Source organism: Sturnira hondurensis, unplaced genomic scaffold, assembly GCF_014824575.4.
Source record: "Sturnira hondurensis isolate 20B ecotype Veracruz unplaced genomic scaffold, ASM1482457v3 Scaffold0018728, whole genome shotgun sequence".
In the NCBI taxonomy this organism is placed as follows: domain Eukaryota; kingdom Metazoa; phylum Chordata; class Mammalia; order Chiroptera; family Phyllostomidae; genus Sturnira; species Sturnira hondurensis.
Window position 1 is genome coordinate 1,881,218 of NW_028091359.1, and position 14,159 is coordinate 1,895,376.

Below are 14,159 nucleotides of genomic sequence, written 5' to 3' on the forward strand. Positions count from 1 at the left end.
CTCTTAGAGAGAGAGGAAGGGAGGGAGAAAGAGAAGGAAAGAAACAGCAATGTGTGAGAAATACACTGATCAGTTGCCTCTCGCATGTCCCCATCCAGAGACCTGGCTCACAACCTAGGCATGTGCCCTGACTAGGAATCAAACTGAGGACCTTTGGGTTTGCAGGCTGGCACTCGGTCCACTGAGCCACACCAGCCAGGGCTAAAATCTATAAATAAATATTAAAAAAGAAAGGTGGTTTACTTACAATAACCTCCTCTTTAAGGAGGCAGATTCCTAGACATAATGCTAATTCTACCCCATCTCCTAACTAATTTCTTCTATCTTTGAGACAAAAGAGGACAAAATGTACCCTAGAGTAGCTGCAAAAACAGAATGGAGTCACCAAAAAAATAATAAAACAATGCCCTTAATTTCTTAAGAGCCTTCTCCTACTCCTAACTTAAAACCCTCAAAATTACTGTCCCCTTCCACATCTAGCCCATGAGCAATCAGTTATCCACAATAAGACATCATGGCTTACTTACAAGAAGTTCAACTAAGCTCTTGGCACCTTTTCCAGAATCAGGACCAAATGATATTTCTGTAGGTTCTGCAAACTGTGGTACATTTTTCCTATGCTCAAACCAAGGCAGTGGCTGCCCACTCTTTTCAGAGCTACAACAGCTTTCAGGATGTGCATCTTTGGTCTTATCGCGGTGAAACACTGTGTGCACGGTATTTCCTGAGGTCTCTCGAGTACCTGGATCTGTAATACAGCTTCCCAGCTTTTGGATCTGAAACCATAGCAAAGGATTTTCCAGGTAAAAAGGCAGGAATTAAAAAATGCTGACAGTATATTAATTTTTTTAAAAGAATGCTAAATTGTTTTTATTCAGCTACTGTTTTTGTAGCTGAAATGTATTAGACACTACATACCAGATGCTATGCTAACCCATCAAGATAATCTCATTTCATCTTCACAGAACCTAATCTGTAGGGACATTTATCTTCATTTTACAGATGGGAAAACTAAGACCAAGCTAACTGCTTAATACATATCAAAGAATTACAAAAAGAATGAATTGATTTATGATTCTCATGGACTGTGGACAAATGACCACATCAGACACACAGACAAATCACAAGATGAGCAACCAATGGAACTGCATAAGGTGCTCATTCTTCAAAAAAATAAATAAACCCTAGCAGCTAAACTGCACACTTGCCATTCTAAGTAAAATGGGTTCTTCTTCCCTCTACAGCAAAGGCTTAAGAATTGCAAATTATGACACTTACATGTTCATCACATTTCAACATCTTGCTTTTCTTTTTCTTCTTTTTATTTTTTCCTTTGGTGGTGTTCTCTTCAGAATTTGCCCAACATTCAACACAACTATCACCATCATCCTCTTTGTCTTCACAATGATGAACACAGGAGTCATCACCTGCAGGAATCAATAATCTCTTATTTATGTGCTCAAACCAGCCAAGTAGCAGAAACGATCAGGAAGCTTAATCTGAACCTACCGTGTTCGTCATGATTACAAATGCCTTCAGTGCAGGCGACATCTGAACCCTCCCGAGAGCCTGTTTCACTGCCTTCCATGCTAGATGAATATCCACAGTCACTGCCGTTACAGTGTGGAGATAAGCCTGAGAATAAATTAGGTGACAGTTACAATTAACGTACCAATAAATATGTTAAGACAAGAGTGAACCAACTAAAAACCACAGAAAAAATTTCAAATTAAAAAAAAAATTTTAATTGATGTTTATGAAGCATAGAAAATAAATAATGCAAATATGATTAGGGATTTACAGTTTCTTTGTTTTTATCAAATACTAACAAATCAAACATCATTAAAAAAGGAAATATTAAGTGTCTGACTAAATGATATCCTAGGTGCTATAAAGTAATTCCTAAATTCTAGATTACAGCATCTTTAAAGTTCCACATTTAAAGAAAAAAAGCTTAAGAGTTCATTTTAAAAAGAAACAGTATTTACTTACCTTTCTTTATTTTAGGGGACCCCAAAAGACTGCCACTGGTGGGACAGGTACACGATGTATTCTCATTGGTAACAATTACTTCTACACAATTATTACCATCTTCAGTGCCGCCACAGGCTTTGCAGCTGTTTTCTATGAAGTCTGTTTCCTTTAAGCATCAATGTTAAGAGACAGTTTTTAGAAAGCTTTATCTCCATAATGGCTTCACTCTAATTTCTTTAACATTAACCAATTAAATATGAGTTATGAGGTTAACAATCAAAAAAACTATTCTCATGAAAAATTATTAATTCACTTCAGGACTATGAACCAACTAAAAGTAAGTTAAGAGTTAATTGTATCAGGTAAGTCTAGGATAGCAATTCTCCAAGTGTGGTCTGTTGACCCTGGGGGTTCCTTAAATCCAAACTATTTTTAATCATAATACTAACATGTGACTTGCGCCTTTTTCACTGTACTGACACTTACACTAATGGTACAAAAGCAACAGTGGAAAAAGTTCCATGTGCTTTAGCACAAATCAAGGTAGTGGCAATCAAAGTGTACTAATAATCACTACAGTGTTCACTTGTCAAGCACTCTCAGGAGATAGATGGATGATAGATATTTCACTAATATGAATTTACTTTGTAAATTAGTAACTTACTAATACTTTTTACTTTGTAAAAAGTAATTTACTAATACTTTTACTTTGAAAAAGTAAAAGTATTAATTTTATTAAAAGTCAACCCATGAGCAGATGCCTTTTTAACAGCCTATGTGACAAACAGGAAGTATGCTTAAAGCACTTTTGCTGAATACCAAAGAACAATCATGGTCTTAAGGAAAAGTACTGGTGCAACTGTGAGTTGCAAGCTGAACTACCTGCTATTTTCCCTGGAACATCAATTTCACTTAAAAGAAAGAATAAGAGACTGGATATTTAAAAGACATTTTCTCAAAAATGAATGAAGCCAGCCTATCAACTCAAAGAAAGCAATGGACGGTATTGGTTGTCAATGATAAAATTCAATCTCTCAAACTATAATCACAATTTTGAAAACTTGTCTATGTACCACGACGAGTTTGAAGCTTCCCAATATTTAAAAACCTTCCTGATGAGATCAATAGTTGTTTTAACCTGATTATCTGATATTATATAATAAAATGTCAATACCTAGGAAGATACTCAGTGAACCAAAATCTTTCAAATAACCTATGCATTATGTTACCAAATCATACTTGAATGAAAGATCTATTCAAGTGCAAGGCAGACCGATGGATTTTAAATAACAGAGTATGAAAAGGTCACTAATGAGGTGTCAGGGTCCACACTGCAAATAATCTTTAAGAAACTACCATTTGTTGAGTTATAATCCCAGAGAAGAATACCCGACAACTATCTGAAAAAGTTTGTATTAGAATACTCATCCCTCATCCTACCACTTATATTTGTGAGGCTTTCTTCATGCTTCAACCAAGCAAAAGCAACATCGGAAAACAGACTGAATGCAGAGGCAGATATGAGAATCCACCTGATTCCTTTTAAGCCAAATATTAAAGAGATTAACAAAAATATAAAATAATACCACCCATCTCACCTTTTCTTCTGAAAATACCTTTTTAACCCTGGCTGGTGTGACTCAGTGGACTGAGTGCCTGCCTGTGAACCACAGGGTAGCCAGTTTGATTCCCAGTCATGGCCCATGACTGGTTTGCGTGCCAGGTCCCAGCAGGGGACGTACAAGAGGCAACCACACACTGATATTTCTCTACCTCTCTCCTTCCCTTCCCATCTCTCTAAAAATAAATAAAGTCTAAAAAAAAGAAAACAGCTTTTAAAAAAAGTTAGACATGTTAATATATATAACAAGACTATTATTTTTAAAAGAATACTTGCACACTTGCAAGTATTAATTTCTAATACATTTTAATTTCTAATACACTAAATGTTGACAAGTATTAATCTACATAAACAAAAGCTCATGGGCACCTTAATTTTTAAGAACACAAAGGGGTCCTGAGACCAAAATGTTGAGAACTTCCCACATTTAGATTTTGGTCTAACAGCATATTGAGGTCAGGGAAAAGGTAACTATCCAACATTGTCTTTATAAAACAAACACATGACAATAAAACTTTTAGCTTATACAGATTATAGTAGGAAAAAAGGCAGGAGCCCACATTCTGGAAAAGGCACAGTAAAAATGACAAAATCTAGCAAACAACAGTACTATCTATCCATGAGTCAGTATTAAAGAAAACTACCTTCTCCTGGCTTACTTCCTTCTCATCTGCTGTTTGCAGGGGAGTAGGAATGTCACATACACATTTATTTTTTCGTCTATTCTTCCGTTTTTGGCGTTTCTTTTCTTGCTTGAGTTCTCGTACTCGTTCTTCCTCTGAAAATTCTTCACATAGTTGTTCCAATCGGCTAATACCTTGTACTTTTTCCACAGTCATCTATTACAGAAACAAAGTTGAGAGTGAATTAGTCAAAACTTCCTTTACTTTCCATAAAAATTCTCATTTTTAATTTTAATTAAACCACAAACACAGAAACAGGTATTTCATGCTGCAATTCTAATAGTCCCCACAAAGAATCTCAAATTTTCATACCTTAAGTGATTAACAGTCTTAAAATCTACTCAGAAAGTGAATATACAACTAATCCACGTGGAAAAGCAGACTTATATACACTCCTCCAGCATACTCTAATTTGAAAATTTCAGAATTTCAGCAGAGCAAAGTAAACATTCATTTCTTCACACAAAGAAACTATTTAACCTGACTAAATGATGTAGTTTCTGAAAAGAGAAACATACAAGGAGAAAAGGGATAGGAAATCTGTTCAGCAAGAACTAGTACAAATCTCAGACTCCCCAGAACAGTGTTTTAAGTTCATGATAGGCTTCTGGGGGGGAAAAAAGGTTTGTAGCTTTCACACCATTCTCAGAAAGGACTGGCGAACAAGGTAAAGGATTACAACCATGTCCTAGAATATAACAAAATATTCACTGGCCAAGAATTTATGTTGTACAGGGTGTAACTGAAAAAAAAAAAGGTTACCAAATCACAAACATTGAACCCAGCACCAACATTATTATAGAAAGCCTTCAGTGTCCTTGTAAGTTCTTTTTTAAAAAACTGTATTTATTGATTTGAGGAGAAGAGGGAGAAAAGGAGGGAAAGAGAGAAAGAAACATCAATTTGTTGTTCCATTTGTTTATGCATTCATTGGTTGATTCTTGTATGTGCCCTGACAGGAAATTGAACCCGCAACCTTGGCATATTGGGATGATGTTCTAACCAACTGAGTTACCTGGCCAGGGCAAGAGTAGTTCTAACATTGTGGCATTTTGACAGCATTTACTTTGCATTATTGGACATCAGCAAGCAAACTGGGGCTGATTACCAGTTCCTAATTTTGTTGCTTATTTTTAACTTTTCATTAGTTATGTTTCATCGCAGCATCGTGTTAAATAATCACCAACTTCAATTTTCTGAAAGTCTAAAAAGCCAAGACTCTACTCTATAGAGTAATATGACAAAAAAAAAATCCACAAACTACTTCTAAGTTCTAGTTCTCCACAAAACTCTTCCCCAATCTCCCCAAAAGTCATGACACTGTATCCGTGGATTGCAGCCCTTGAGACTGGTAGTTTATATAAAGATTCAGTCCAGTAATTTGACTAGCAATCTTGGACACCAAAGGAGCCCACTGTCCTTACCTCGAAACTCTTACGTAAAGCATCAACACCAAGATAGAAAAGCATCTGCCACGTCTGCTCCTCTGCTCGTAGTTTTTGCCAGATCCGATGCAGTCTTTCATAAAGATGAATTCCCAAGCAGGTCAGAACCTCTTCTTGAGCTATATCTATTGTCTTAGCATGCCGTTCTCTTCGCCTATAAAGAAGAATAAATCACACAAAATTCCTAATAACCTTAAATGGAACAGTAAAAAATGGATAACACAATCTTCATACTTATTAACAACCTAATAACAAGACAGTTACACATTCAAACTCAATTAATGTATAGATAAATACATAAGCACACATGTTTATAACCAATGAGAAATACACATGCAAGTAGAACTCAGTTCTAATATTGTTAAAAATAAGGTAATTCAGGAACTGGCCCTAAACAGATGTTTTTTGAGTACAGAAGTCACCCACAAATGTCCAGCTCACAGTTAGCACAACAGTTCCTTTAACCTTCCAATTACAGCAAATGCCTACTTGGTTTTTGTTTCTTTTTTTTTAGGGTAAATGGAGAAAGGCAACACCAAACTGACTCAATCATGGGCAAAAGCCCTCTAGGCCACTCTTTAGACCTGTTCACAGAACTTCAGGAATAAAATAAATCTTAGTATTCTGAATGCCCAAAGTAGGCACTCAAATGAGAGCTGGTATACAAAACACAAAGGGAAGTGGGTTCGATTTATTCTATAAACAACTTTTTCTTGCATTTTCACAACAAAGCCAGAGATAAAATTTTAGGTTCCTAATTTAATAATATATGCAGTTCATGAATTACATTAATAAAGTATATAACCCACTTCCTATGCAGAAACCATCATTATGAACAAAATTTGAATATGGAAATGGATGAATGGAGGAGGAAAAAAATTCTTTCTAATCATTTTCAAATGAAAATGATAATCTGTAATAATGAAAACCAAAAAAGCCTTCCTACTTCAAGCAACAAGGAGCAGAGGACTGAACCAAACACCACAGAACACTTTCTCCCTGTTTTTATTTAGTCAATTAAGAAATGCAAATTTTAAAGAAAGCAAAAATTTTACAGGCACACTTTGATTTGTACATATCATATGAACTGATGCAGGTGATGGAAATAAACTTTTAGTAATAAAATGAAGCAAAGCGCTAGATAGCCCATTCTAGCAAATTACATACTCATACCCTCCTGCGAACTCTGGCTCAGCACGACCCAAAAGATGTGCAATGAAGTCTGTTTCACAGCAAACATGTATGTGTCGTTCGTGTGGGCAGCACCGTAAGCCTTCATAAAGTGCAGCACAGTAGCCCTTCTCTTTGCTGCAATCGAGTTCACCAATAAGGATGTTGTATGCTCGAAGGACTTTATTTTTGCAGTCAGTGCAAAACCTGTTGAAAAGAAAAACCACAAAATTAAAAACTGGCTGCGTAATTATTTCATGACGGATATAAGGGTGTACTAGACAATGAGACTGGCCTCCCATATACAGCCTTAAAAAAAAGCCTCCATACACAATGGAAAGCATAAACAAGGTAAAGTAAATACAAATTTAGAGACTATGTGACTATAGATAAATCTCCACTTGCAAATTTTAAACTTGAGAAGCACAGGGGTCAAAAGAATGAGGCAGTTATATACTTGTTAGTTCACAGAATGCATGCCCAGAAAATATTAGTTGCCAAAGACTAGTGTGCCTCCACTTCAAAGGCTATTTGCACAGGTCAGAAATGAAACAACAGAGGCTCCAAGCCAATGACTTGTAGGACCCTTTTCTTTTCGCCCTCTGAAAACAATTAATATCTTCAACAGTAAACCCTGATTCAGGTTTTTACTACATTTTATTTTAGTTCATCACTAGTTAAGCATTTGGGGATGGGAGCAACAATACAGTTATAGACAACATTTACATAGAAATGTGCTTTAAACTTAAGTGTATATAATGTAGCGAAAGTGCAGAAGAGCATGTGAATGTAGAGGATGACAAAATCTTAATAAACCAAACATTACTCAACCAGTAAGATACACCACCTGGCTGGTGTGGCTCAGTGGACTGAGTGACAGCCTATGAACCAAGAGGTCGCTGGTTCAATTCCCAGTCCGGGCACACGCCTGGGTTGTGGGTCCAGTTGGGGCATTCAAGAGGCAACCAACAATGTTTCTCTCTCACAATGATGTTTCTATCCCTCTCTTTCTCCCTCCCTTCTCCAATCAATCAACCAAAATATACTTTAAAAGTCTTTAAAAAAAAAGAAAAAGAAAAGAATAGAAGCCTGGCTCATAATATAAATAACTGCTTTTCTTCAGCTGTGGTAAAACCAGGAAATTTTTTTAAATCCTCACCCAAGGATATGTTCATTGATTTTAGAAAAGGAGGAAGGGAAAGAGCATAAAAGAAAAAAAAAATGTGAAAGAAACATTGATCAGTTGCCATCCATATATGCCCAGAACAGTGATTGAACCTGCAACCTAGATATGTGTCCTGACCAGGCATCAAACCCACAATCTTTTGGTGCACAGGACGATGCTCCAACCAACTGACCCACCCCACCCAACCAGGGCTGGAACAAGGGCTGGAAATTTTGATCTCTTTGATTTAAATTCATTACTAGATGAGCTCATCTGTTCTCGAGAACCAGACAACATGTCTGTTTCTCAACTCTACAGCTCTGTTCAAGTCCCTGCCTGCCCTTGCCTAGGGGCCACACCCATACTGAAAAACGAGAAACATCACAGACATCCAATAGCCAACGTGTTAAACTTACTGTCCAAAACCAAAAGGTAACACTGTTCCCTCCCTATGCCCCCTTCCATTCCTGTAAAGAACACCACACACCAATCACCCAGGATGAAAACCTCAGTTAATTCCAGTTTCTCCTTAGGTCCCCCACTGAGGGGTAGAGCCAATTGGTATCAATTCTTTCTTACTTCTGTGTAGTTCCCTTCTTTCAACTCTCTCTTTTATTTTAAATTGCCTAAAACAATTTTTTAAAAAGGTTCTTAACTGCTTTCTGTTACCACTTTTCTAGCCCTAATGCATCTCTAATACCAAAATGATTTTTAAATATAAATCTTATTATCTCACTCTCAGCTTAACCTCCTGTCTACAAATAAAACTCAAACTTTTTTAAAAAAGATTTTATTTATTTATCCTTAGAGGGGAAGGGAAGGAGAGAAAGAGAGAAACATCAATGTATGGTTGCCTCTCTGAGTCCCCTGCTGGGAACTAGCCTGCAACCCAGGCATGTGTCCTGATTGGGAATCGAATCGTGATTGTGTGGTTCGGACGGAGGCCCGTGCGTGCTCAATCCACTGAGCTACACCAGCCAGGGCGCAAAATTCAAACTTTTTAAGACATTCAGTGACTACTTCTTTTACCCAATCCACTATTTCTAGCCATACTTCCCAAGGCTCACCTCCCCCTTCATGATCCCACCCACTCTACCCTGTCTTGCACACATGCCATATATATAATGGACTACTCTGCATAAAATTCAGGGGTCTCTACCCCCAAGTCTTTTTTCTTCTGCTTCCTTCCCACACCTCTCCACATCCTTTATCATTTGCTTAAAATCATGTCCATCCTTAAAGAAGCCTTCTGCAATTTCCATAACTAAAATTCAACCTTTTTCTGTATTCCACTTACTAGCTTACAGTTCTTACTATGTTATTTACCCTTATGCTGCCACATATTAGTTTGATACATCATCTTTCTGGCCCAACAATAGATAACTGTGTTTCTTGAAATAAATGTATACTAAATTAGAGGCTCCAAGCCCACTTGGTAAACAGGGGCAATAATGTTGACAAATAAAATTTTAAAACTAACTCAAAATGGGTTAAAGACTTAAACATGAAGACATGAAACTCTAGAACTCCTAGAAAAAAGGAAAACACAGGGCAGAAAAACTTCACGACCCTGGAAGAGGTGATAATTTCTTAGCTATAACATCAGAAGCACAGGGAACTGCCCTGGCTTGTGTGGCTCAGTGGTTGAGTGCCAACCTGCGAACCAAAGGGTTGCCAGTTCGATTCCTGGTCTAGGGGGCATGTGAGAGGCAACCACACATTGATGTTTCTCTCCCTTTCTCTGTCCCTCCCTTCCCTTTTCTCTAAAAATAAATATCTTTTTTAAAAAGGAACGAAAGAATAAACAAACAAAACAACATCAATCTTAAAAACTTCTGTATGGCAAAGGAAACAATCAACACAATGAAAAGCCACCTAAGGAAGACTTGCAAATGGGTAAGAGGTTAATATACAGAATATATAAAGAACTACAACTCACTAACAAAAACATCCAATTAAAAGGTAGGCAAAGGACATAAACAGATATTTCTCCAAAGATATACAAATGGCTAACAAGCACATGAAAAGATGCTTAATATCACCAGTCATCAAAGAAACACAAATCGAAACCATACAGTATCAGCTCACACATGTCAGTTCGGCCACTACGAAAACAAACAAACAAAAAAAAAGTGTTGGCAAGAATGTGAAGAAATTAAAACCTTTGTGGGATTGTAAAATGGTATGGCAAATGTGGGATTTCCTAAAAAAATTAAAAACAGAACTACCGTTATGATCCAGCAATCCACTTCTGGGTACATATCCTAAAGAACTGAAAATAGGATCTCAAAGAGATATTTGCACACTCATGTTCACTGCTGGATTTTTCACAACAGTTAAGGATGTGGGAACAACCTTAATGTCCACTGATAGGTGAACGTAGTCTATACACACAATGGAATACTATTCAGCTGTAAAAATTAAGGAAATTCTGCCATGTTACAACATGGATAAACCTTGAGGACATTATGCTAAGGAAAATAAGCCAGTCACAAAAAAGACCAATATAGTACTGCATGATTTCACCTATATTAAATTACCTAATCAAACTCATAGTAATGGAAAAGAGAATGGTAGCTGCCAGGGAATGCGGGCAAGGGTAAAAAGGGGAGGTATTCATTGGGTATAATTTCAGCCATGCAAGATGAAAAAAAATTCTAGCATTCTGTTGTATAACAATATGCATTGCATATAGTTAACAACACTGTAATATATACTTGAAAACTGTTAAGAGGATTAATTTATATTACGTGGTTTTCTTTTACCACAATTTTTTTTAAAAGTCCTTCCCTTACAGGGAGACATGAACATGGACACAGAATTAACAAGTCCTACCATGTTTTCAGGTTATAAATAGTTAAGTTTTTATTTTCCAATAAATGGTTAAATATCATATAGTACCAATGATAAAACTTGAAATATTTCCCCAATATTGTACTGCTTTAAATCCTCAGAGTAGTTTAATATGTTTGATTGTACATAATCATAAGTAACATAAGCGTAAGTAAACAGTGATTTAAAAATGCAACAGCCATACAAATGAAAGTGATTTTTTTTCAGAAATAACCTCGCACATAAACTTTAAAAACATTTTAAGATTTCATTTATTTATTTTTTTAGAGGGGGAAGGGAGAAAGAGAGGGAGAGAAACATCAATTTGTGGTTGCTTCTTGCGTGTGCCCCCTAGCAGGGACCTGGCATGTGCCCTAGACCAGGAATCAAACAGGCAACCTTTTGGTTCACAGGCGGCACTGAGCCACACCAGCCAGGGCTAAAGACATATTTATAGGCAGAGATTTCAGACTCCTAAGACCTCAGTTTTAATACAGTAATGTACTACCTTACTACTTAACTGGCTAAATAGTGTCACCAAATTTTTATTATAAAGTGCTCAAAAAAGTCCACTAACAAAAGAAGTGACAAAAAGGTACATTACTTAGACATTTAAAAATCACTTTCAACTGACTGCACTTCAAAAACTCAAACCTACCTAAAACAAGAACTAGATACACAGGAATAACAAAGACTTGCAGATCTGACATACAAACGTTGAGTAATGTGCTTACTATGTGCCAGATATGTTCTAAGTAAGCTTTACTATGTATTACCAGTCTACGACAAATTCATCCCACAGTAAGTCCTGTAAGATCACTACCATCATTATTTTTGTCTTGGAAAGAGGCACAGAAAAGTCAAATAAGTATCAAAATATAATCAGCAAAACATAAATTCAAGGCAATCTTTTTTTTAGATATTTGAAATACTTTATTCTAATTCGAAACAAAAGGGAATGAGGATTAACAAGCAAGGTTTCATCACTGAATACTGTGATATAATTGTAGCAGTCTGTATTTGAAACTCAGTAAGGAAACAACTGTATTCCAAAATAGCTAAAATATGCAGGTCTAGCAAATAAATGCATTTTTTAACTGCTACATTCACTCCAAAGCCCATTCTTCTTCTCCTTCAGCACCCCAAAGATCAAGCACATGTTCTGCTCAGCTTTACAATAAAGTGGGAAACACACTGTACCACTGACATCACAGGACAGTTGCCTGTAAAATAAGACTTCTGCCCTGCTGCTGTGGCTCAGTGGATTGAATGCCAGAACGAGAACCAAAGGGTCACCAGTTTGATTCCCAGTCAGGGCACATGCCTTGGTTGCAGGCCAGGTCAAATCCCAGGTAGGAGGCACACCAGAGGCAACTACACACTGATATTTCTCTCCCTCTCTTTCTCTCTCCCTTCCCCTCTGTCTAAAATAGATAAATAAAATCTTTTAAAAAAATTTTTAAAATAGACTTCTAACACTGGGCTCCAGGCACCCTTTCTCACAGGTTGTCAATCCTCATCCGAGAGAACAGTGGTCTGAGCAACCTTTTTTTAGACCACGCTCATATTGTTCTGCCGAAGCTAGGTTGTGACAACCTCTGGTGGAGTAAGAGCAGACAGGGCCACAAACTCCAAGTTAGGGTCTCCATTTAGTTTTCTAGCCAGCCTGAGGAAGGGCATTTCAAGTTGTAGATACTTCTGGCAGAAATGTCATAGTACTGAAGATTCTTCTTCTGGTGGAAGACAACTGATTTTGCCTTAACTTTCCTGTCCTTAATCTCCACTCGTTACCACATATCACAATGGGAATGTCTTCACATACTCCTACCAGATCTCTATGCCAGTTAGGCACACTCTTGTAAGTAACTCTCAAAGTTACATCAAACATTGTAATGGCACACCAGACTTGGATATAATGGCTGTCTCTGAATCCCCTGAACTTCTCTTGGCCAGCTGTACCCCACATATCGAACTTAATAGGTTCTCTGTTGGTGTGGAACATGAGGGGATGGATCTCAGCATCCAAGATGGCTAAATACTTCTCAAATTCACCAGTCAGATGATATTTCATGAAGGTACTCTTCCCAGTCCCACCATCACCAACCAATATAAGCTTGAACTGAACGTGGGGTTCTCCTTGGGCAGCCATGACATTAGTTCCAGAAGCGTCCCTTGAGCCCAGCTGATTCCAGTGAAATTTCTCTTACTCCCTTCTCTTAATCACACTGCTTCCTACCCTTAAGATATTTACAAAATAGACGCCACCTTCTTATAAATAAAAAATACTGTCCCCCAAATACATAAAATATTTACAATTATTATAGAAAACTCCAAAATACTAGCTCTAGTAACTGGTAATTTTGGGGATGATCACCCAAAAAAGCTATCTTTTGATGGACCAATTCATACTGAATATAAACATCAATTAACACTGAAAGAGGAAGAAATCTATAAGTGGATTCCAAATAATCAATACATTTTGTACTGTCGTAGGTATAATAAACCAAGTTTGTAATTGAAAAAAAGAAAAACACAGCCCTGGATGGTGTGGCCCAGTAGACTGAGTGCTGGCCTGTGAACTGAAAGGTCGCCAGTTCAATTCCTAGTCAGAACAAATGCCTGGGTTACAGGCCAGGTCCCCAGATGGGGTGTGCAAGAGGAAACTGATAAATATTTGTCTCTCACATCAACATTTCTTTTCCTCTCTTTTCCCTTCCTTCCCATCTCTCTAAAAGTAAAATCTTTATATATATTAGAAAACACCTAATAAACACCTAATGAAAAACACCTAATAAACTTAGTATGGAGGGTGCAGGGTTAGGTCATTCAGGTCATTGCCATATACACACCAATCTTGATAATGCCAGTTTTTATCATTAACATGTGTTTTCTAGAAGCGTCTCCAAAGTAATTGTACATATTTATCCCAAAATCAAAGAACACGCAACCAAAAATCCAACATGCGACAAATTCGTATTAAAACAGTACAACTCCTGGCCCTGGCTGGTGTAGCTCAGTGGATTGAGCGCGGGCCTGCAAACCACACGATCGAGGTTCGATTCCCAGTCAGGGCACGTGCCTGGGTTGCAGGCCAGTTCCCGACAGGGGACACACAATACATTGTGTGTCCTCGGCAGAGGCAACCGTACCTTGATATTTCTCTCCCTCCCTCCTTCCCTTCCCCTCCAAAGATAAATAAATAAAATATTAAAAAAAACCAGTACAACTCCCCACAAGAACGGCATCCCTAGATGGCTCCCTCACCAGTT

General features: G+C 37.3%; 1 protein-coding gene, 1 long non-coding RNA gene and 1 pseudogene across 5 annotated transcripts in view; 1 reads left to right on the forward strand and 2 right to left on the reverse strand.

Annotated features, from left to right (window-relative positions):
* GGNBP2 (gametogenetin binding protein 2) overlaps nucleotides 1-14,159 on the reverse strand; it is a 35,776-nt gene that overhangs the window by 1,584 nt on the left and 20,033 nt on the right. For 2 of the 4 annotated variants that reach the window (XM_037069799.1, XM_037069800.1), the window contains 7 exons: nucleotides 6,891-7,100; nucleotides 5,703-5,877; nucleotides 4,240-4,434; nucleotides 1,993-2,140; nucleotides 1,510-1,635; nucleotides 1,279-1,427; nucleotides 528-776 (listed from right to left, as the gene is read on the reverse strand). In XM_037069799.1, coding sequence (XP_036925694.1) covers nucleotides 528-776; nucleotides 1,279-1,427; nucleotides 1,510-1,635; nucleotides 1,993-2,140; nucleotides 4,240-4,434; nucleotides 5,703-5,877; nucleotides 6,891-7,100 — 1,252 coding nt within the window. The remainder of the gene's footprint in view (nucleotides 1-527; nucleotides 777-1,278; nucleotides 1,428-1,509; nucleotides 1,636-1,992; nucleotides 2,141-4,239; nucleotides 4,435-5,702; nucleotides 5,878-6,890; nucleotides 7,101-14,159) is intronic. The other 2 variants (XM_037069801.1, XM_037069802.1) reach the window with 2 other exon arrangements.
* On the forward strand, nucleotides 3,754-13,821 carry LOC119003451 (uncharacterized). The gene is made up of 2 exons (XR_005069966.1): nucleotides 3,754-3,786; nucleotides 13,626-13,821. It is a non-coding gene; the product is annotated as an uncharacterized LOC119003451 (long non-coding RNA).
* Nucleotides 12,298-13,373, reverse strand: LOC119003450 (GTP-binding nuclear protein Ran-like; annotated as a pseudogene).